This window comes from Desmodus rotundus, chromosome 2, assembly GCF_022682495.2.
Source record: "Desmodus rotundus isolate HL8 chromosome 2, HLdesRot8A.1, whole genome shotgun sequence".
In the NCBI taxonomy this organism is placed as follows: Eukaryota; Metazoa; Chordata; class Mammalia; order Chiroptera; family Phyllostomidae; genus Desmodus; species Desmodus rotundus.
Window position 1 is genome coordinate 144,136,654 of NC_071388.1, and position 25,248 is coordinate 144,161,901.

The window sequence follows — 25,248 nt, forward strand, 5'->3', positions numbered from 1 at the left end:
TATTCTGTTCCATTGATCTATGTGTTTGTTCTTATGCCAGTACTAGAGTGTTTAGATTACAGTGGCCTTGTAGTATAGTTTGCTATCAGGTATTTTGATCCCTTCTACTTTGTTCTTTTCTCAAATTGGCTGAAGCTATTTGGGGTTGTTTATGGTTCCATATGAATTTCTGAAATATTTGTTCTATATTAATGAAATATGTCATTGGTATTTTAATAGGGATTACATTGAATACATTGCCTTGGGTAGTATGGACATTTTGATGATGTTGATTCTTCTAATCCATGAACATGGTACATGTTTCCATTTATTTGTATCTTCCTTAATTTCTTTCTTCAGTGTTATGTAGTTTTCTGAGTACAAGTCTTACCTCCTTGGTTAAGTTTATTCCTAGGGATTTTATTTTTCTTGTGGCTATAGTAAATGGAATTTTCCCCCTAATTTCTATTTCTGATATTTCATTTTTGGAATACAAAAATGCCTTTGATTTCTGAATATTGACTTTGTATCCCCTGTTTTGCCAAATTCACTTATTGGGTAGAGTGGTTTTTGGTGGAGTCTATAGGGTTTCTAGTACATTATCAAGTCATCTGCAAACAATGACAGTTTTACTTCTTCCTTTCCAATTTGGATGCCTTTTATTTTTTTTTTCTTGTCTGATTGCTGTGGCTAGGGCTTCTAGTACTATGTTGAATAGAAGTGGTGAAAACAGACATTCCTGTCTTGTTCCTGATCTTAGTGGGAAAGTTTTTGTTTTTGCCCATTGGGTATGATGTTGGCTGTATGTCTCTCATATATGGCCTTTATTATGTTAGGTATTTCCTCTATTCCCACTTGGCTGAGTGTTTTTATCATAACTGGGGACTGTACCTTATCAAATGCTTTTTCCATATCTATTGATATGATTGTGTGATTTTTGTTTTTCATTTTGTTTATGTGATATATTATATTTATTGATTTGCAAATATTGTACCATCCTTGCATCAAGTGGGATGAATCCCACTTGATCATGGTGTATGATCTTTTCAATGTATTCCTGGATGTGGTTTGCCAATATTTTATTGAGGATTTTAGCATCTATGTTCCTCAGTGATATTGGCCTGTAGTTTTCTTTCTTTGTTGTGCCTTTATCTGGCTTTGGAATAAGGATGATGCTGGCCTCATAAAAGGAGTTTGGAAATCTTCCCTCTTCTTGGATTTTTTGGAATAGTTTGAGCAGGATAAGAGTTAGTTCTTCCCTAAATCTTTTGTGAAATTCTCAGTTGAAGCCATCTGGTCTAAGGCTTTTGTGTGCCGGGAGTTTTTTGATTACTGCTTCAATTTCACTAGCTGTTATCAGTCTATTCAGGCTTTCTGCTTCTTCTTGATTCAGTTTTGGAACACTATATGTTTTTAGAAATATATCCATTTTACTCAGGTTTTCAAACTTCTTGGCATATAGTTCTTCATAGTAGTTTCTTACAATCCTTTGCATTTCTGTAGTATCAATTGTAATTTCTCATCTGTCATTTCTGATTTTATTTATTTGGGTCCTCTCTCTTTGTTTCTTGATGAGTCTGGTTAAAGGCTTGTCAATTTTGTTTATTTTTTTCAAAGAGCCAGCTCCTAGATTTACTGATCCTTTGAATTGTTCTTTAGTCTCTATGTCATTTAATTCTGCTCTCACCTTGATTATTTCCTTCAATCTATTCACTCTGGGCCTTGTTTGTTGCTGCTCCTCCTCTTCTTGCAGCTGTAGGGTTACAGTTTTTATTTGAAGTTTCTGTCTCTTCTAGGTAGACCTATATTGCTTTGAACTTCCCTCTCAAGACTGTCTTCACTGTGTCCCATAGCTTTTGGACTGTTGTGTGTTCATTTTCATTCGTTTCCAGAAACATTTTTATTTCTTCCTTGATTTCATTATTAACCCATTCATTGTTTAATAGCATGCTGTTCAATCTCCAAGAATTTGAATGGTTTTGAGTTTTTTCCTTGAGGTTGGTTTCTAATTTCAAGCCCTTGTGGTCTTAGAAAATGCTTGACATAATTTCAGTTTTCTTGAATTTGTCGAGACTTGTTTTACGTCCTATCACGTGGTCTATCTTTGAAAATGTTCTATGTGCATTTGAAAAGAATGTGTATTTTGCTTCTTTGGGATGAAAGGTTCTATATATATCAGGTAAGTCCATTTGGTATAGGGCATTGTTCAATGTCACAATATCCTTGTTGATATTTTGTTTGGAAGATGTATCCATTTTTGACAGTGGGGTGTTAAAACCCCCTACTGTAAGTGTGTTCCTATCTATATCTTTCTTGAAGTCCTCCAAGAATTCCCTTATGCATTTGGGTGCTCCTATGTTAGGTGCATATATGTTTACAATATTTATGTCTTCTCCATGGATTCTTCTTTGAGTGTTATGACGTGTCCTTCTGTATCTCTTTCCATGGCCTTTGTTTTGAAGTCTATTTGTCTTATATAAGTATTGCTATCCTGGCTTTTTTTTTTCTGCCCATTTGCTTGGCATATTTTTTCCATCCTTCACTTTCAGTCTGTAAAGGTCTTTTGTTCTGAGGTGAGTCTCTTATAGGCAGCATATGTGCGGGTCATGTTTTCTTATCCATTGAGCTACCCTATGTCTTTTAATTGGAGCATTTCGTCCATTTACATTTAAGGTTATTATTGATAGGTACTTATTCATTGCCATTTTACTCCCTTCATACCTGTGTGCCTCTCTCTCACTGTTTTTCTTCATCTTCTTAAAGTAGTCCCTTTAGCATCTCTTGCAGAGTTGGTTTGGTGGAGGTATATTCTTTTAGCCTTCTTTTGTCTGGGAAGCTCCTTATTTGGACTTCCATTTTAATTGAGAGCCTTGCTGGGCAGAGTAGTCTTGGTTGCAGGCCTCTGGTTTTAATTACTTGGAATATTTCTTGCCATTCCTTTCTGTCTTGTAGTGTTTCCATTGAGAAGTCAGATGCTAGTCTTATCGTGGCTCCCTTGTATACTACTTCCCGTTTCTCCCTTGCTGCCTTTAAGATTCTCTTTGTCTTTGAATTTTGCCATTTTAATTATAGTGTGTCTTGGAGTGGGCCTCTTTGGGTTCATCTTGATTGGGACCCTCTGTGCTTCCTGGACTTGCGTAACTTTTTCTCTCAACAAGTTAGGAAGTTTTCTGTCATTACATTTTCAAACAGATTTTCTATCACTTGCTCCTCTTCTTCTCCTCTGGTGTCCCTGTTATACAGGTATTTCTATGTTTCATGTTGTCTTGCAGCTCTCTTAACCCCTTTTTGTTCTTTTTGAGTCCTTTTCATTTTTTGCTCTGTCTGGGAATTTTTTTCTACCTTGTCCTCCAGCTCACTGATTTGATCCTCTGCTTCATCTTACCTGCTTTTAATTCCTTCTACTGTGTTCTTCATTTTAGCTAGTGTATTTTTCATTTCCTCCTGGCTCTCATTGATAGTGTCTATGTCCTTTTCTCATGCTGAAGTAGTCCACAGTAAGTTCCTTGAAGGTTCCCTGGTGTTCTTTGAAGTTCTCACTGAGTTCCTTGAATGTCTTTATAACCATCATTTTGAAATCGATGTTTGATAGTTTGGTTGCCTCAATTTCATTTAGCGGTCCTTGTGAGGATTCTTCCTTTCTTTTTGATTGGGGATTATTTATGTGACTCCCCATTTTCAGGGACTCTTCTTTTCTTCTCTGCTTGTTAGATTCATCTGCCTTGACTCCCTGTCTTTTCAGTGTGATCATCTATGCTAGGAGACCTGTGAGACTCTGTGATGCAATCCCCTTGATAAACTGTGCTTGATGCTCTTGCGCTGCCCTTTATGCCTTTTATGTGGCTATGATTAGGTTTGGGTTGTCCCTGGGTCTTGGTGGGTTTTTCCCTCTGGCTGATCGACCGAGAGTCACTCTGCCCTCCACATCTTATATGCTGTTGTACAGATGCTGCCAAAACAAACCAAACAGTCCAGGAAACAGACCCACACCCATAAAGATATCCTCCACCCACACTCACACTATCAACAGGCAATGCACCAATATTAATAAGGGCGTAAAGAAATTAAGACTGTCATAAGAAAAGAAAAATGAATATGAGATGACTAACTGAAAGAAAAGGAATTTTGTAAGGGAGGGGCAATAATAAGAGGAGGGAATAGAGACAAGACAAAGTGGGAAAGAAAATGAAATTTACTTTGTAACTAAAAAGGAGAAGGGAAGGTTGAATGGATTAAGAGAGGTGAAGTATGTAGTATTAGGTTAAAACCAAATTTTAAAAGAAAATACATATATTTGTATATACACTGATTGTAGAAAAATCTCCACCACAGAGATGTCAACAGCCAATAAGCTAAGACTTGTATAGGTGAAATGGGAATAAGAAGGCATGAGGAAAGAAAGAAGAGCTTAAAAGATGTCTAAAGGAAAGATAAGTTATTTTGATAGGATATAAGGTATTATCCACCTTATTTACTACCTGTGGGCAAACATTGGTAAAAGTGGGGAGAGAATAAGGGTATTTTAAGAATGGGAGATGACTAGTGACAATCACAAATGGTTCTGAGAGGCTGGAGGGGGCAATAGTAATAGTGAGCATAGAAACAAATCGTAGCAAGAGAGAAAATAGAATTTAAAACAAAAACACAAAGTAGGGGGATGAGGGTAGTATGGATAAGAGAAGGGAAAGCAATATGTGAGGTTTGAAATAGACTATATCACAAAACCTGGTGCTGTATTATGCCCCCACTTGCAGGATATGAAGTGAACGTTAAACAGCTTTGCAGGCGAGAAGGAAGTGCCTTGTTGTGCCCGTCTCTATTTTCTCTGCTCTGCCGCGTTTAGTAAATTGGGGCCTGAGGAGCTGTGTAGCATGTAGTGTCTGGTGCAGGGCCTTTTTCTCCTTTCCCCTGAGGAAGTGCACACATCAGCAGGAAACTCCTGGGCCTGACCTTGCCACCAAGCCTGTAATCTCACAAGTGGGGGGTTAGGTTCACCTGTCTGTGAAGGACTCTGGCTGACTGGAGCGAATCTCAGGCATTCAGCTCCTACCTTCCAGACCCACACCTGCTGCTTTGTCATAGGAGGTTCAGTCCGAATCCTCCACTCTGCTCTGCCCTCTGCTTGTGAGCTGTATTAGGTTGGGTCCTCCCATTCCTTCTGTGTGTTCTCCGACTCTGAGTTTTTGGTTAGCAAAGCTGCTGTGGCCCGCCCATGCACAGGCCTGTGTGCCCAGGTCTCTGACAAGCCTCAGTACATCTCAGCTCTCTTTTTAAAAGTCTCTCCATGGCCCCCATGCTTGGGTCCCTGGGGTCCTGTTCTCCTTGCACTCTCTCCCCCTCAAAATGACACAGTCTCTCACAGTCAGGGCTGACTACCTCCTTACAGGGCCTCCAACAGAGATAAAGTTTCTCTATAAATCTTCCCTGGATGGTGTTGGAGAGATCCCCTTAGCTCTACTATTACACAAGGTGGTGACGGCATGCTGTCCCTGCTCCTTCCAGAGGTCTTCCACCTCGGGCCTGCCTATTTCCTCCATACCGTTTCTGGAGCCCACACCTCCCAGGCCTTCTCTGGTAGCTCACAGGGCCTGAGCTGATCTACAGTCATCCCGACTCTCTGCAGCCCACAGTGTGGGGTGTCAGCTGGAGCTGTGATTTCACTGAAGGCTCAGGGTCCTCTTTCAAGCTTTCTGGGTATTGGCCAATTTCAGTTCCTTGCAGTAGAAGGACTGAGGTCCCATCTTTTTGGGTTTGGGTGGGTTTTTTCCCCCTCAGGCTCTCTGCCAGTGGTTGTTCTCAGCAGCGAGAGGCTGCCCTCAGTCCCCGGCCACGTGACCCTCTTCGAAACATGGCTGTTTGTGTCTTGAAGACCAGTAGGAAAATCTCTGTCTGTGGTTGGCTGATAGGTCTTATATAGAATAATGTAATCATGGAGTGACTTTCTGTCAGAGGGGAAGTCTCACTCCCACTTGAAGGAAGCGTGTTTAAACAGGCATGCAACCCGGCAGGGGCCGGAAGCCGGAGTCATCTGAGAAGTCTACCACTGTCCTCACCCACACACTCAGACAGCTAGCTGAGTCTCTTTTGGGAGGGATTCTGATCGGGCTTAAATTTGTATTCAAGGGTACAACAGTGAAATGTGAAAATCTGGAGCATAATGTTTATATATTAGATTTCTTAAATTGTAGACTTCCTTTAAAAACACTTCTAGACAGCGTAAAGTATTAAATATAAATAACCTTTAACATCAGTAGTGTTTAAAACGGGCAGATTTAACAATGAAGTAGAAAGAAAATAGAAACATCAATCACATTGTGTTACTTATTCATGCATCCCATTTATTATTATATTACCTTACTCTCTTGCTCTGTTTTCCACAAAGTGGACTAGAGAATTCCAAAGACAAATTGTTTTCGTTTCAATTCTGTAAGTAATTATTGGAAACATACATTTTTCCTAGAATTGTTTCCGTAGGTGTTGAAAACATACCCTTAATGTTGTTAATGGGGCAGCAAAGCTTAAAAATAAAACAAAGAATGAGACAGAATATAATAAAGGTAGATTATATATCTAGATTTTTGTACAGATAATCACTAATACTTGGATGTTACTTGGTACAACTGCTGTGTTTAAAACTTACATGAATTATCTCATTCACTCTCTGAAGTAGCTCAGGAAACAAGGGACATACATCTTTGTCCCTTTTCCCAGGTAAGGAAGCCAAGACTTTGACAGAGCTTCACAGTATGTGTTCGGGAGAGTGCGGGGACCCGGGTCTGGGTCATTATCCTAATCCTGTTGTTTGAATGCTGTGCTGCGCCACGCCGCACACAAGCAATGCCATGCACAGAGCACAGGGCTAGCAGGCAGTCTAGGGGAGAGTCATTACCAAGTGCTGCATGAAGAAAGTGAGTATCTGAAGACTTTAAGGAGGGTAATCTTTTCCTGAGCAAAGCAGAGCAGGAAGAATAGTCCTAGTGATGTGCTCAGCACATACCAGGTCAGGGGCTGAAGAATGAGATGGGCTGGACACAGATGAAGAAATAGCGAATTATTACACGTAGTTATGGTGAAGTGAGAGAGGAAAGAGTCGACGTGTCTAGATGAGTTCAGGACAGGATAGAAATACTGAACATGAGATTCACACCCACATCCTGTTTTTACTCACAGAGTTTTAGATCATCACAATCATAAAACACCACGGGTATCATCTGGGCATGTAAGACAAGAGCACACAGCTAGAAGCTACCTACTTCTCTTTACCCTTTTCTAAACCAGCCCCTGAGCAAACAGGCTGTAGATGAAGCCTGAGTTCAAATTAACAGAAAAAGGGCCTGTCTAGATACAGAGGTCCTGCTTGGACGCTCCATTGATTAATTCCATCCCATCTCTGCATCTTCGGTGCCAATTTCAGGATGCTGTGACATACAGTAAGAGAGCATTTTGAAAAATAAATCACATTGCTAAAGTCTAATTTTTGTTGCTAAATGGTTTTCCTTGTTATTTCAATACAAATTTTCCTGGGCTATTTTTACAGAATGAGGAAAAAACTAGTCTGTGTTTATTTTATTATAATTTATTTCTCCAGATGGTTGTTGATAAAATCTCAAATTGACCACACTTCAGATACTTGAAGTGATCCCTCAGAGAGCCCAAAACTCCAACGACTGAGCGATGGGTGTGTACGGGGCAGTATGGTCAAGTCAAAGGACAGTGACAGTGAGCTTGGGGCTCAGAGAGACCTCTGCCACTAAGCAGCTCTGGCAAATTGAGTGAAGCCTGTAAATTTGTTGGCCTTGGTTCTTTTTTTTTGATATATTTATTGATTATGCTATTACAGTTGTCCCATTTCCGACCCTTTACTCAACTCCATCCTGTCCACCCCCTCCCTCCCACATTCCCCCCCTATAGTTCATGTCCATGGGTCATACTTATAAGTTCTTTGGCTTCTACATTTCCTACACTATTCTTACCCTCCCCCTGTCTATTTTCCACCTATCATCTATGCTACTTATTCTCTGTACCTTTCCCCCCTCTCTCCCCCTCCCAATCCCCTATGGATAACCCTCCATGTGATCTCCATTTCTGTGGTTCTGTTTCTGTTCTAGTTGTTTGCTTAGTTTGCTTTTGTTTTGGTTTTAGGTGTGGTTGTTAATAACTGTGAGTTTGCTGTCATTTTTACTGTTCCTATTTTTGATCTTCTTTTTCTTAGGTAACTCCCTTTAACATTTCATATAATAAGGGCTTGGTGATGATGGCTTTGGTTCTTAATCTAGGTAGTGAAGCAGTTGGCATGAAGTGACAGAGTTACGTAAAAATGAACTTTTATAGAAAATATTGTCCTGAGGCAGTTGACAGGAAAATAATTTTATAAATTAAAACCTAAATCTAGGGAAATCACACCTTATATAATAAAGCTGAGTACAATGCATATGTGTATTTTGCAAAATATCACTATTTCATCATCTAAGGATAAAAGAAAAGAAATCATGTGGCAAGACAGAGCCAGCAGAGGGCGTTCAGTGCCTGAGCCCCTTGCTGCAGGAGGCTTGGCCCAAGTCCCAGAACCAGCACAGTGAACTTGGCTTGAAACTTGGACTGCTTGAACAGTGTCCTTATGCTGTTCCTCTAAGCAAATATTTGCTGGAAATTTTTCAAAGGGGTAAAAATAAAAGAGTATCTTCAATGAAGGAACTATACAGCATTAGGATTTTAAGCATGGTGAAACTTCTAAAAGAGTGGATAGACACAGTCTTTCACTGTGTGGAATTCAGCATCCGTTGCGCGCAGCATGTTGCAGGAGATCCCTCGCACGGCAGTGCTTGGAAGCTGTTTAAAGGCTGTCTGCACTGTATATATTGGCAGAAGTATAACATTTATTTGGACCTGCCAAAAGGAAAAGTCCAGAATACCCAGACATATATGTGAAATTAAAAAATGCACACTTTTTTAAGAAAAAAATTAAGATTAAAAGGAAGAATTTATGTTGTAATTGGCTATCATCCTTTATATTTCGGAAATTATTGTTAAACTCATTTCAGTACATGAATTAAGAGAGAGAAATAAATTTGATCTCTGTAAATAGGTATGAAAGCAGATAAATCACCTAGTCACAGTAAAGTACCACTATATGAAGATATATTTATTTAGAAAAAATACTGTAAAATTGATTTTATAAAATATAACTTGGTGTTGCAATTTTGAGCCTAGTCACCAAGATACAACAGATACGAAATCTAAAATCAGACTTTCCTATATGCAGAACTTGCAAAGGCAATTTGGAAAACTGATTCCAGACTTTTAGATACTTCAACCTGTATTTGCTTCCTAGGGCTGTCATATCCAACTACCACAAACTGGATGGTTTAAAACAACAGGAATTTATTGTCTCACTATTTTTTTTATCTTCACCCAAGTTCATTTTTTCATTGCTCTTAACGAGGGAGGAAGGGAAGGAGGGAGCAAAGCAGGGAGGGTGGAAGGGAGGCGGGGAGAGAGAGACAGAGAAAGAGAGAGAAATATCAATGTGAGAGAGAAACACTTACTAGTTGATTGCCTCTCATATGGCCTGACCTGGAATGGAACCCGAAATCCAGGTATGTGCCCTGACTGGGAGTCGAACCCACTATCTTTCAGTCCAGGGTCCATGGGATGCTGCTCCAACCAACTGAGCCACACTAGCCAGGATTATTGTCTCACAATTTTTGAGGCTACAAGTCAAAAGTGAAACTGTCAGAGGGACATAGTCATGAAACCAAGAAGGGAGAATCATTCCTTGCTTTTTCCAGCTTCTGGTATTTGCCAGCAATTGCCATGCCATGGAGATGCATTGCTCCAATTTCCCTCTCCCTGGTCTCAGGGCTATTTTCTCTCTGTCTGTCTCTGTTCTTGCAAGGACACCAGTCATTGTGGATTAAGGGTCTGCCCTACTCCAGCATGACCTCATGGTAACTTAACTAATTCCATCTACAATGACCTTATTTCCAAGTACATTCACAACTCAACTCATAACAGGAGGTTGCAGAAGGTAGAGAACATTGTAATGTTTTCTATGGGGAGAGTAGTTGCCCTCCCTCTAGGGGGTGGGCTGGGATTCTGGTTTCCAGAGACAAAGCTATGAAGAGGAGGACTCAAGGCCAGGGCGGCTTCATGGGTGTGCAACCCATGCAGTTGAACAGGGCCCTATAATCTTGAAAGTCTTAATAATTTTTTTAAATAGGTCCTGCATTTTCATTTTGCACTGGGCCCTGCACATTGTGTAGGACACCACTTTGAGAGCTCACTAGGTGCTTCTCACACTTGCGGGGCTTAGCAGCCCGTGACCTGACTCACACGTGGGAAAGCTGGCCTGTGACACTGAATCACAGTGACTGCCCTGCCTGGGTCGGCTTGCCTCGCTGAGTTGTCAAGTCATAGAAAGTGGTCCCCTATAAAATAGACCGTGTCCTCTGAGCACTGCAGTGAGAGGTACTTAGAGAAGGGGGTATAACAACAGTTCAGGTAAAACTTCCACAGCTTTACCACCCTGGAATAATCAAAAACCGATTAGCAGCCTTGCGGAATTGGGGAGTCGGCAAAGGAGGTGAGAATGAAAAAAATACTTAAGTTGGTGATATACAGTCAACGCTGCCCTATCCCACCGTAGGCTTCCAACCTAAAGCACTCCAATTTAGAGAAAGGGAGAAGACCTGATATTGTATTCCATTCAGAGTGTCAATTGATAACATTAAACAGACCGTTATAATTTCTGAACTGAATCCCCAGAGGCCCTAGACAGGTAATCAGAAAAATCATACACTCGGTAGTTTTACTCAAGGGGTAGGGGAAAGTGCATTATCTCTTCTCCTTATATGTTAAAGGGTTGATAGGTATTATGGGCTGAACTGTGCTCCCCCCCAAGGAAAAACTCTGTGTCAAAGGTGTAGTTTCAGTGCTTCAGAATGTGACAGTATTTAGAGATAGGGTATTCAAAAATGCAATTAAGGTAAAATGAGATCATTACAGTGAGCTCTAATCTAGTAGGACTATTGTCCTTGTAAGAAGTACTTAGGACACGGACAGGCACAGAGGGAAGACTGTGTGAAGACACAAGTAGAAGATTGGCATGCAGAAGCCAAGGAGAGACCCACGGAAGGAGTCAGTTCTGCCGATACCTTCATCTTCGATTTCTACCTTCCAGTACTCTGAGACAATAAATGTCTATTGTCTAAGTTAGCCAATCTGAGGTATTTTGTTATGGCAGCCCCAGCAAAGTAGTACAATAGGAGACAATGAAATAGTCTTGGGAGGCATGATAAATAACAGGACCCACAAAGTGGAACAAAAAAATCCATCGCTTCTTATGCGATAGCTGAACTTAAAATAATTGGATAAAAATTGCCTTCTTAGTGGTTTTAGAGGTAGCTTGACCAACAGAGTACAAAGGAATATATATAAAGCTAGATAGACTCATAATTTTATCTGTTTAAACAAATGTAAATATTAGGTATAAAACACAGAATTTTCAAAACACCCTACAGCACACCAGAAGAGCTCTACTTACTATGCTTTGCAATACCGTGAGTTGCTATGCATTCGTGAGAACATAAATATAATTGCACAATGTAACAAAAGTACAAATGTATTTAATATATATGAATCATATCACACATGGTATCTCATACAGATAGATGTTTAATTAATGTTAACTTTCTCCCTATTCCTCTTTTATAACTGATGGAATGACAGAAATTGATTATTTCACTCTGTTTCTAGTCCCCTTAGCTTGATGTGATCAGACTTTGATTTCACCAACTGTTACTAGAGTCAATCTGGCATTGGAACAACTGAAAATAAAAGCTAAATCTAGTGTCTGTGTGACTCAATTCTGGGTTAGTAAGAATAAGTATTGTTAACTAATGATAACATAGTTTGAGTGGCAGCGAGAAAGAGAGAAATAGTTTCCAATTTTTGTAAAAGAACATATCATCATACTTGACTAATGAAGGAATCAATCTCATAAAGTCATTAACGTGTGTGATAGTTTAAGTTAATGTGCTTCATATATGTTCAGGTTTGAAGTATTTTCTGTTCCTTATGATTAGGAATAAAGCTTTTAACCACAGCGGGAAAAGAGATTGGGCAGGTATGCTGCTAAGGACTGAGAGAGTCTACTTGGAGTATTGACACAGGCAACAGGCCGTAGCCATGAGGAGCAGCTGCTTCCTAGGAAATCTGAAGAGATGTGAGGTCTCCTCTGGAGTCAAAGGAACTCACAACTGGTGAATCTGGAGGGTGACAATATATGGAAATGGTATTGTGCCAAAAATTCAGGAATGCCTGTCATCAGGCTAATGCCCTGCCTCAGGACTTGGGGTGGCCAACAGTGGGCGTAGATTGACCGGAGCAAAGCTGCTGCCCTCCTGTTCTAACATGTTTGGATATCACACATATTATCAAGGCCATAATCCACAGACAAGGCCAGAATGTATGGTTAGCTCCAAGACTGGGAAAATAACACAAATGATCGATCACTGAGCATTTCTGTGTACCTGGGTCTCTCCAAAGTGGTTTGCATATAATATTTCATTTCGGGCTATCCCAAAGGCCAAGAATCTCCTGCAGTAGGAAATTTGAAAAAGCAGAAAGATGATAATTAAGGGTAAAACAAAGAAATCTCAATTTTACATTAATTCCAGAAAATAATGAATGCATGTTATGTACAGATATTTTTCAAAAAAATTGTACCTGTGAGCCAGGCATTTCATCAGCAGTTAAAATTTGTTTTCAAGTGCAAAGTCCAAAGACAGATAATTTCATATACACACACACACACACACAGAGAGAGAGAGACTCAAAAAATTCTACAATTATAAAGTCTCTGGATGTAAATTGCTTAAGATATCTACTAATTGACCAAAATATGAATCAATATTAGAAATTGAGGAACAAAGAATGTGGTAGACTGCTCTCTAGAACATTCAACAGGAGAGATTTCCAGGCCACCATAAGAAACCTGAGGAGAATGTTTGCTCAGGTAATGACTATACTCACCATACAAAATTAACGGCAGCTGTGGTGCTTTGGTGTCTCCATTTAGTTGCGTGCAAGCAACTAAAAGGAAGTAGTATCATTGTGAAAACTATTCTTCACATTGAAATAACCCTGTAATGTGTGAAAGAAAATTCTCTAGACATTTTCTTCCATCAGATTAAGGTTTACTTCCAGATTCAGTTACTTAATTAAGTCTATTTGCTCCGTGTCCCCCCCTTATCCACAGGGGATGTGTTGGAAGGCCCCCAGTGGGTGCCTGAAACCAGGTATAATACGGAAACTTACTTACACTGTTTTTTTTCTATTCCTACATGCATATGATAAAGTTTAATTTATAAATTAGATACAGTAAGAGATTAACATCAATTAGTTTGAAGGAACAATTGTTTGAAGGCCAACAAGGTGCTACATTGACAGCGGGCATGATGACTGAGAGGGCCGCTAGAGGCTGAGGCTCTGGGCGTGCACCACAGAGACGAGTGGGACAAAGGGAAGATTCCCACCCTGGCAAGATGGACCAGGTCAGCGTGAGATTTCATCTTGCTACTCAGAATGGCACAGAATTTAAAATTTATGAGTTATTGAAAATTTAGAATTTAAAATTTATGTATTTCTGGAATTTTCCAGTTAATACTTTCTGATGGTAGTTGATCTCAGGTCACTGAAACCACATAGAGCAAAACCATGGGCAAGAGGGACTACTGTAATTCTATTTTTAAAAAATACTAATCATGTTCGGGAAGGATACAAATACTTATCTTTGATGGGTGTTTCTTTTACTCTGTTTCGATAACTCATATTTTCCCTGAAAAGTATGCACATTCAACTATATTAAAGATGGGAAATGTTTTCCTGTATTTCATGCCATGAAGACTATATTTTAAATAGTTCAATTAAAGAAACTCCACATACTTCTCAAGTGTTTATATTGTTGAGTAGGATGTACTACCTCTGTGAAGAATTTCCTTTTAAGATGCTGGCTTAAGAGAATGCTTGGGCTCCAATTGCGTGTTCCTCTCATAACGCCTTGTGATTTTCAGAGAAACTGTGAGTAGCAGTACTGTAACAACAATCCTTTCAAGACTAACTTGTTCAGCTTAAAGACTGGGGCTCCTGAGTTTATGAGTGATCTGTAGAGCTGACTTCCTCTAGTATTATCAGACTGCTTTGGGGAACAGACACTGAGGTCGCCTCCCTTATTGTACTGCCTCTTGACAATGCAAGGGAAAAAATGGATACCCACAGAATACCTAACCATGGTTATCAGAGCTAACGGAAGAAACCAACTTTTATTCATTTATTCATTCATTTATTTATTTTAATAGTTTATTTTGTATTTTTTCATTACCATTTACCCCCTTATACCCTCTTCGACCTCCACCTGCCCCAACAATTACCACACTGTTGTCCGACACTGTTGTCCGTGTCCATGAGTCCTTTTTCACTTGATCCTCCAGCCCCCAACCCCCTCCCAGAACTGTCATCCTGCTCTCTATCTATGAGTCTGTCTGTATTTTACTTGTTAGTTCAGTTTGTTCATTAGATTCCACAAATGAGTGAAACCATATGATATTTATCTTTCTATGACTGGCTTATTTCATTTAAAATAATGTTCTCCAGGTCCATCTGTGCTGCTGTTGCAAAGGGTAAAGGTTCCTTTTTTTTTACAGCCAAGTTGTATTCCTTTGTGTGAATGTCCCATTGTTGTTTAATCCACTCATCTACTGATGGACACTAGGTCTGCTTCAAAACATTGGCTATTGTAAATAATGCTGCGATGAACATAGGGGTACTTATATTCTTTTGAATTAGTGTTTTGGGTTTCTTTGGATACATTCCCAGAAGTAGAATCACTGGGTCATAAGGCAGTTCCATTTTTTATTTTTTTAGGTAACTCCATAGTGCTTCCACAGTGGTTACACCAATCTGCATTCCCACCAACAGTGCATTAAGATTCTCTTTTCTCCAATCCCACCCAGCACTTGTTGTTTGTTGATTTATTGATGATACCCAATTTGAGTGGTGTGAGCTGGTATCTCATTGTGGTTTTAATTTGCATATCTCTGACAATTAGTGATGTTGAGCATCTTTTCATATGTCTGTTAGTCATCTCAAGTCCTCTTTGGAGAAGTATCTATTCAGATTCTTTGCCCATTTTTAATTGAATTGTTTTTGTTATTTTTTGGTGTTGAGTTTCACAAGTTTGTTATAAATGTTGGATATTAGCCCCTTATTTGATGTATCATTGAATCTGTTCTCTGATCCAGTGGGCTATCTTTATTTTGTTGATGGTTTCCTTGGCTGTGCAAAAACTTTTTATTTTGATGTAGTTCCATTTTTAATTTTCTCTTTTGTTTCCCTTGCCTGAGGAGATATATCAGAAAAAAATATTGCTATGAGCAATGTCTGAGATTTTACTACATGTTTTCTTCTAGGATTTTATGATCGTAAGTCTAACATTTAAGCCTTTAATTCATTTTGAATTTATTCTTGTGTATGTCATGAAAACATGGTCTAATTTCATTTTTCTGCATGTATCTGTCCAATTTTTCCAACACCATTTATTGAATAAACTAGCAAACTGAATATAGGAGTATCTCAGAAAGATCATACACCGTGATCAAGTGGGATTTATTCTGAGAATGCAAGACTGGCACAACATTTACAAATCAATAAATGTGATACACCACATAAACAAAATGAAGTATAAAAACCACATAATCTAATCAATAGATGCAGAAAGAGCATTTGATAAAATTCAGCACCAATTTATGATAAAACCTCTCAGCAAAGTGGGAATAGAGGGAACATACCTTAACAAAATAAAGGTCATATATGACAAACGCACTGCCAGCATCACACTCAAGAGGCAAGAACTACAAATTTTTTTCAGAAAAAATTTGATCAGAAAACAGACAAGGATATCAGCTTTCACCTCTCTTATTCAACATAGTACTGGAAGTTCTAGACATAGCAATCAGACAAGAGGAAATAAAAGGCTTCCAAACTGGAAAGGAAGAAGTAAAACTGTAATTATTTGCAGATGACATGATACTGTACATAGAAAACACCAAAGATTCCACCAAGAAACTGCTAAAATTGATCAATGAATTCAGCAAAGTAGCAGGATACAAAATTAATATCCAAAAATCAGTTGTATTTCTATATGCTAACAATGAACTATCATATAGGAAAATTAAGAAAAACAATCCCGTTCACAATTGCCTCAAAATAATAAAATACCTAGGAATAAATTTAACCAAGGATGTAAAAGACCTGTACTTGGGGAATTATAAAATACTGAAGAAAGAAAGTGAAGAAGATACAAATAAGTGGAAGGGTATGCTGTGTTCATGGATAGGAAGAATTAACATCATTAAAAAGTCCATACTCCTCAAGCAATATACAGATTCAGTGCAGTTCCCATTAAGATACCAATGATGCATTTCACAGAACTAGAACAAATATTTCAAAAGTTCATATGGAACCACAAAAGACCCTTAATAGCAACAGTGATCTTGACAAAGAAGAACAAATATGGAGGAATCACACTACCTCGTATCAAACTATACTGTAGGCTAGAGTAGTCAGAACAGCATGGTACTGGCAATAAAGATGGATACACAAGTCAATGGAACAGAACAGAGAGCCCAGAAATAAACCCAAGCCTTTATAGTGGATTAATATTTGACAGAGGAAGAAAACTTTTGTAATTATGTACTTAATAACTCCCGTGAAACTTTAATAACCAATGTTATAAATAAATTATTCACACCAGGAACAAAGAAGTAGAGATTGTATAGGACCAGTTTGAATTAGCTAGCAATGAGTCTACAATCCACAGTGACATTTCTTGGATATTTTGGGAATTGTAGTTAAGCCCAGTCAAAACCATATAAGAAAGATAAGCATAGAGCCCACCCTTCAGGCGATCTCTACAGAAGATAATTCTAAAACCTTCATAGACCCACTGACAATATTTAATAAAATTTTCATGATGTATTTATATTATGGAGAGAAAGATTTGAACTTCTTTATGAAAAACATCATTATCTCTAGGATTGAGGAATTGGGCACATGGTAGTGGGAACAAGGACTGCCCTTTATTGAGTTCCATGCAATGTATAAACTTTATTTATTGAACCTGTTGTGAGCTTTAAAAGGTACATATAGCACAGGACATATGGTGCCAGAAAATAATCAGCATTTCATAATTTAATTTGTTAAATTGAAGCTTCACAAACCTAAAACATGACACTCTCCCTATTTTGCAGTTGAAGAAAAGGACTCAGAGATAAACTGGCTTTCTCAAGGTCACACAGCAGAGATCACTTGAAAAGTTTATCTGCTATGAAAGCTACTATAGATGAGTCTGCTATACTGTGATTTTTGTTTTTAAATTATTTGCTGAATTTTATGTTTGCAGGTGTTTTCTTACACTGCTGACAAAGAAATACGAACCGATGACTTGTGCTTGGATGTTTCTAGACTGAGTGGACCGGTAATCATGTTAAAATGCCACCATATGAGAGGAAATCAGTTGTGGGAATATGATGCTGAGGTATAGTATTTTCCTTAATTCACGTATTTTATGATGTTTCAACTCAGTTATATACAGGGTGGAGCAAACGTGGGGTTACAGTTGTCAGTACGTGAAACACAGAGTTTATTCTTGTGTTCTTGCTTATGTACATTCTATTATTTTCCATATGAACAACTGTAAACATACTTTTGCCTCACCTGTATCTCAAAATATACTTAAGCACTAAGGTTTTTTTTTTTTTTCTGTACTGGAAGAACTGCATTTTCCAGCATGCATGCTCATATCTGATAATGTTAGGATGGTATATTATATAATAGGTTTTTGCCAAGCTAGTCCATAAATATAAAATATAAATGAGGGACATAAAGCCATTTTTAAGTACTTAATATTTGTTATCCTATGTACATGCTAACATAAATTACATAAAGGGCAGGCGACGGTATTTGAGAGGTGTGTTTGCCAATGTACATACAGGACAGTATTAACAACATTTTCATATTTTAAATTTTATGCTGTTGAAATCTGTGACATTTCTGTTTCTCATTTTAAAGGGAAAAAGAAAAAACCTGACAGGATTAGCCTGAATATTCTTTATAATAGTTAATACTCTGAAAAATTCAATAATCTTCTCAATGTAGCACATCTTTTGGAGAGGAGAGAGGGAGAAGAAACAATAAAATTACTGTTGGGAATTGATAGCCTTGCAGTGTGTAAAAACCAGATCAACCATCAGATGGAGCTAATAAAAAAGAAATATTTTCCTCTGCATAAGGAAGCTGCCTTGAAACAGCTTGTTTTTTTCATTTCTCTTTGCTTAACAAAGTGAGTTGGTTGTCTGTGTTACATTTTCCACATTATTAAGTGGTTGGTGCCTTATTTAAGATGAGAAGTAAACTTTATTCTTACATGATAAATAATATAATAGAGGTAAATGAATCTCACAAATGCAGTGTTCTATGAAAGCTTAGGATTTCTGCAAGAGTGACATTTTAAAAACCAATCTAGAGTTGTTGGTATTACTGATATTTAACAAGGCCTTCTTTTCCAAAAACATTTAGTGTCACTTTAATTTGCATTATGTTATAATTTCTGAAGTGAAGTGTCAGGAGAACTTACTGAATTCTTATGTGATTTGAAACTAGTGACACAGGGTTAAAATTTGGGCCTAAGCTTGATACAACATTACCAAGCTCTTTGGATACAACATCTTCTGGGCCACAGTGTTGAAGCAGAGGCCACGAGTCCCGCCTCCGTTGCACCAGTGTGCTCCATTCGCGCTTCGTCCTCTCAGGGCCTTGTCACCTTCTTTATCTGACAGCCATTATTTGTCTCTTCATGATCATCACCACCCTTTGTAATAAATAGCAGAAGACATTTCCCCTAATAATATGTGTGAGTAAATATGAACCTTTCTTTTGTTCCCTACCTCTTCTATGAGGAAAAGTACAGATAAATGTACAGAAAAAGGAGAAATCCTGAGTTATTTTTTTTAAATAAAACTTTTTGTTGTTGTTTTTGTTCTTTAGTTTTCACCAGAGTACCAGGACTTTATTGGGTGTGTGATCTAACATATATTTATAAGAAAAGGGGAAAGGATGTACATTTTTTATAAGATGGAGCATTGTTGAATTTCAGAATACCACTCGTAACCTTCAAACTTTTAAAGTTTTAAGTGGATATTGGCTTTTATAATCATGTCTCAAACTCCTTTATTTCTGAAATATTGTTGGCAATTAGACATGTTTTTATTTATATTTTATCAGCCAATAGGGAAACTATTGAATACTGAGGGATTTTCAAGAAAAAGTGAAAAAAAGAATGGCAGCCTCAACTAAGATAAATAAATATTTTTTGGTAAATTTACTATTTTGGATGGGTGAGAGTTACCTATGGCAGTATTTTTAGATTATTGTAATATTTTGTATCAGGTAAATTTTGTTTCTATAACACATACACATAAAGCTCATAAATATTGAGAGATGTTTACTTTTAAATAAACTATTCAGTCACTTTAATAATTATATAACAGTTTTATTTACTGTCTTACATATTTAGGTTTTCAAAATTAAATTGTGATGTTTAACTTGTCTAAATTTAAAATTTTAAATCCTTGGAAAGGAGGAGTAACTGCTAAGTAGCTCTTGTCTTCTCGTATTCCAACCAGTAAAAAGTGCTGCTTGCTACTTCTGTAATTTATTCTTTATCTATTGCTATCAAAGACAAAATTATTCTTCTTTGAGAAACTTCTGAGGTGATGCAGTTTCAAAGCAGAATAAAACGTGGTGGCGTTTAACTGGTGGACTTACAGAGCTAAAACTTGCCGTAAACTTCTCTTCTCTGAACCTTTATCAGGACTCTGAAGCAGAAAGGTCACACTGCCAGTGGTGGGGGCAGGAATTCCATGTTAATGAAGATATTCAAAGAAAGCTAGTTACCAGTACAATTGTGAATCTCACAGTGTGAACAGCTGAAATATTCCATCAATCTACCTCCCAGAGTTCTTTCAATCTTAGAAAAGCAAGTCATAAACAGGAACAGAGTTGTGGGAATATCCAGAGAAAAATTGAAACAGTGTCATAAAGCCTCAAAACATGGTGTCTATTTAGCTTCTCTCTTTTTTTAAACTATTAGCTGAGGGGGATGGGCAGGGAATAGGAGGAAATAAAGTTTCTGAGTGTCTATAATTTCATCAATGTTCTCATGCAATTTTAACAACAATCCTAAATGATAATAATATCTTATTTGTATTCTTTGCATTAGTAAATGTAAGCTTAGAGTATTTAAATGCCTTTTCTGGGTTTGTACACTCCAGGTTTCTGACACTTAATCAAGCAATTTTTCCACTATATTACATTCCTGTTGAGATCATTGAAAAACTCAAAACAATTAGATGCCTTCAATTATGATGTTCTGATAAGCTAAATGTATAGTATTATAAATGAAAGAAATAATGAAATGCTCTCAGTGATTTGTGGCATGAAACTTTACTCACGTAGAATTTCTCCTTAATCATTGGAAAGATGTTCTTGAATAAGTATTGTCTATTTAGATACACAGGCAGTCATACAACTATGTTGTCAGTAGGGTCCAATTGCTTATAGACTTTAGGAATCCATATTCATAATATAATTAACATTGAATTACTTCTATTTTTATTTGAATAAAATGAAGTGCATGTGGGAAATAAATACATGTCTTTGGTCAACTTTGATTTAAAATGTGATGTCCTACTTTCTTAATGAAATATTTCTTAAATAACATAACCATGAATTTCATTCAGTATCACCTTTTCCTGGCCAAATGTGTTCTATTGTGGGGCAACTGAGCATCGTTAGCAAACCTGCAAAATCCTCACCTGATCTAGAATCTCTTGAATAAATTACCTGAACACTTTGGTGCTATGAAAGCCCATTGACTCAAGAGTTAAGGCAAAAAGGAAAAAATAACCCTACGTTTCATCTCACTCAAACATTTAAAAAACTATTTTTATAAAGGACTGTCATTCATCCATTCTGTTTTATTCAGGTTTTTGTTATATTGTATTTGAACATTGCGATTGCGTTCCAATCCATTTGAAATTTACATTTTCCTGCAATAAGTTCGCATAATCACAGTTCTTTTTGAACATCCAGGCAGCTACATACAGTGTGACGATCTATTTTTAGAATAGAACACTTATGCTCAACAAACACTATGCAACACAATAAAAAAGGGAGCAAAATATGATGCTAAAAATGCCTTGTTTTTCATGTGACTGAGCAAGTTGACTGAGAAAATATTGTTATGAAGTCAATATCCATCTGTGTCAAATGTTTCAGAGTTACAATGCAAGGAATTTTTTTTCAGTAGGTAAAATATGTTGGATTGGTATTTACTGAAATCACAGAGGTTAATATGTAGACTTCACTTAATACCTCTTTTATTTACCTTATCAGAAAGCAGGTAAATGGGAATATAATTTCAAGGTAAGTGATCGATTAACTGGCAACCCAGCCATTTCCCTGTGTAGCGTTCCTAATAGAAACAGTTGCTTGATTTGCTTTTTGAAGGCTGCCTGTATCAGACAAGTATTACCTTTCCATATTCCCATTGACTCACAGCTGTGATTTCTTAAGGAGAATCAATTAGTGAATGGGAAATTTAATAGTTTAGTGTTGCAGTTTTAGTTCTTGTTTATTAAACATTTATACTTGTTCATTAAACTACTCGTTCTGTTCTAACAAATCACTTTTTCAGGAGATTATATTTAACATTTTGAATAGCAACTTTATTACGTTAATTTTTAATATTTGTTATTCTATACTTGATCATAGGGGAAATCCTATTGTATTTGCAATAATAATATTAAATTAAATACCTGTACAGTCTAAACTTATCTTACTTTATTTATTCATATGTATAATAATTATCATTTAGGTCTTATTTTAAACTTTTAATATGACATCTTTTAAACTGAGACCTGTATGATTGGTTCTTCGGTCAACCATGCAGTCACTTTTATTTGTTCATTAAAATAGCAAAATTTTTACCTTGTGTTTTTTAATACAAAGGTACAAGTGTATGTCTAATTTTATAATTTATGTTTTTTCTTTTGTCACTGGAATTGTTTCCTTAGCCTGAGTTCAGTTAATATTCAACGGTAACTCTATCTTCAAAAGGGAAGGTTTAGGGATACTCCATGACCCATCTTATCTTAGATAGCAAACTTACACATATGTTTAGAGGCAGGAGGAATTCATTTTTTTCTTAAGCATTTTAAAATAGTATGATTAAATTTTGTAAATCCCAGAAAATACTAATTGTTTCTACTTCAGAGGTGAACAATTAAGTGGTGCTATAACGTAAACAAAAACCAACACTAGCTTAGGGTTCATGTTCCCCTGTTTTCTTGTCAATATTTTAAAGAAAGTTGTAGGAAAGATATGTGGCAGTGTGCTGCATGTCAACTGGGTGTCACACTGCCTTCAAAACTGAGTTGACATGAGCGAGTCTTCTAAAGCTGAGTCTTCTAAAGTTGTGAGAGGCATTTGCAACAAATATGACAAAGAGCAATTTTAAGGAAAAAAGTACACCCTATACAAAAACATGCAAGTTCTTGAATAAATAGCAGAGAAGAAATGTACAAAGCCAATGAAAATGAAAAAAATTAATTTAAGTAACTATAAAAACATACATAAAAATTATTTCATGTGAGTTTTTATCAATTTCTTTATGTATCTCGTCAATCTGTCCAGAATAATTTTTGATGGCAACACACAATGGTGGTGTCGATGCAGTGAAGCTGACATCCATACACTGCCCTGGCAGTTAATAAGCACAAGAAATCGTAGCTGCTGCTTTACTGCAAAGTCATTGTTATAGATATTTTCAGAACTTTGCTAATAAGTATTAAAATGTCATACTTTTGACCTTGTGATTTCACTCTTAAGACTTATTTCTAAAGAAATTATTATAAATATAGAGAAAGATGTTCAAAGATGTTTATCACAGCTTTCTTTACAATGGTTCTAAATTGGACAGATATTGCCCCCAACTGAAAAAGGTAAATGATTTTGACAAATCTACTTTGTAGAAATTTTTTATTGCCTATGTCTTTAGGCATAGGCAAAAGAGAGATGCCCACAATGTAAACTGAAGAGTATTTAATTAGGTGAACTCTGTTACATAAATTTGCATAATATAAGCAGTAAAAATTATTAGAAAACATAAAATAATAATTGGTATTTCTTTTAGGCAAAATACTCAGAAAAAATAAACTGTGCTATTGCTCAAACAAATGAAAACACTGGAAGTTTTGTTGGGTTTTTTTAAATAAAAAATAATTTTTATCTCAATGGGGTTGTTTGAGATTTCTAATTTTTCTTAGAAGCACTTGGAGTATACATAAACATTTTAGATGTACCTGGAGTTAAAGCTCTATGAAATGTTATAATGGTCATTCATGGAGAAACATTTTGTGGCAAAACATTACAAATATATTTTTTGAAAAATTTTAAACTGTGTTCATGTTCTATTACACTTCTATCTTTATAGGTTCCTTACCATTTTTCTATAGAAAGTCAGTCCTTGAAATGGAAAAATCCATTGATTGTGTCCATTAAGCTGCCCAAGATATGTAGCTAATTTTATCAAAATGTATTTTCTGCCTTAGCCTTTCACTGGCGGTTTCCTCAGCAAACTTAGAGAGTGCCTCCAATGGGCAGGCACTGGGCTTGGTGATGCAGGCGGTGCTGGTCCCTCGTCTTCCTGGAGCTATGCTCCTTCTGAGGAAATAGATGGAAAACAAGAAGACAAATTAATCACAAATCGTATTTGGAGAATGAAGTCAAATTAAGAGCCCCAGTGGAGTCCATCTTTTTCTTTTTACCTCCCTTCATTAACTTGCTAATGAACATTTAGATGAATGTGCCAACAGATATGTGGGACACTTAACACCACCAGGTTAGCCCTGTGAAAACATGGTAGAAACAATTTGAGTAAAAAGTAAAGCAAAGCCTTAACAGTAAGAGATCCTCTAGATCTTCCCCTGGTACCCACTCAAGTTTAGGGCAAAGGAAGGAGCAGGCCAAAGACCATGACTGAAAACTCTGTGGACGACTGAGTGGTTTTAAATATCCATACTCACAAAATTGGCATGCAGTCCTAAAAATACCTAATTACTAGAATGGACACTGAGAATATAACCTTTTCTTGCAAATTTTTCATGTTGATCTCAGGCTCTTCTCCTTATTCTCAGTTCTATCTTCACTTACTCCTGCCAAATATGCTTGATATTAAAGCCGTCTAAAGGGATGCGGCTCACAGCTCCATGGATGCAATCACTGTGACGTGTGCCTTCCATGCTCATCCAGTAGAAATTGTATGTTGTCGAGAATGATTGATTTATTACTGCCTTTGTACTTGGTTTTGTCATTATTCACTATTTTCTTTGTCAAACAGACCCAAACTCTTCTTCACATAAACACCCAGTGCTGTCTCTCAGTAAGCAAAGTAGCTGCCGGCTCCCAGCAGCCCACTGTGGAAGTTTGTAACAACAGCACTTTGCAGAAATGGCTACTGAGAAACTACACAAGAGTGGAAGTTTTTAGAAATATTTTTGAGAATCCTACTGATTACATTCTCTAATAATTTTTAGAGGTTTGTGTTTCAGACTTTATTAATATTAGTTTAGTATTTTTATGTTTTGTTATTGAAATCTAGAAACTTACTTCTTTAAATGTGGTTAAAAAAATCTTTATGTGCCCTTTCTCCAGGGAGTTATTTTTCTGTCTTTTACTTCTTAGCTGCTAATTAATTTGGGGTGTGCATATATATTCAGTAGTGGTTATTCTGTATTTAATTAACAGGTATTTTCCATTTTTTTCTTTATTTCAAATATATATAAATATAATTGATGGAATGTATTATTACATATTAGCTCTCTTTTTTACACTAACGCTAACTACAGCCCTGTCTATAAGACAATAGGTTTTGCATTACAGATCAATAAAATCGGTAAGAAAATTAACATAACCAAAAATGGGTTTCTTTTGGAACATTGAAGCGATTTAATTTTGTTAATTTTAGTTCATGTATTTTGGTTGTGTGCAGATGTAGCATACCCTTTCTGGAATTTATTTCTTTAAGCTTAAACTTAAATGCACTCATCGCAGACTAGGGTTATTGGTTAAGTGATACAATAAAAAAGCATGTAA

At 36.9% G+C, this 25,248-nt stretch overlaps 1 protein-coding gene across 3 annotated transcripts in view; it reads left to right on the forward strand.

Moving 5' to 3' along the window:
- GALNT13 (polypeptide N-acetylgalactosaminyltransferase 13) overlaps positions 1-25,248 on the forward strand; it is a 491,331-nt gene that overhangs the window by 461,571 nt on the left and 4,512 nt on the right. The window contains exons 12-14 of one of the 3 annotated variants that reach the window (XM_024579889.4): positions 17,438-17,572; positions 21,490-21,519; positions 24,494-24,691. In XM_024579889.4, the coding sequence (XP_024435657.1) occupies positions 17,438-17,572; positions 21,490-21,519; positions 24,494-24,679 (351 nt within the window). In that variant the 3' untranslated portion in view covers positions 24,680-24,691. The remainder of the gene's footprint in view (positions 1-17,437; positions 17,573-21,489; positions 21,520-24,493; positions 24,692-25,248) is intronic. The other 2 variants (XM_045187456.3, XM_024579888.4) reach the window with 2 other exon arrangements.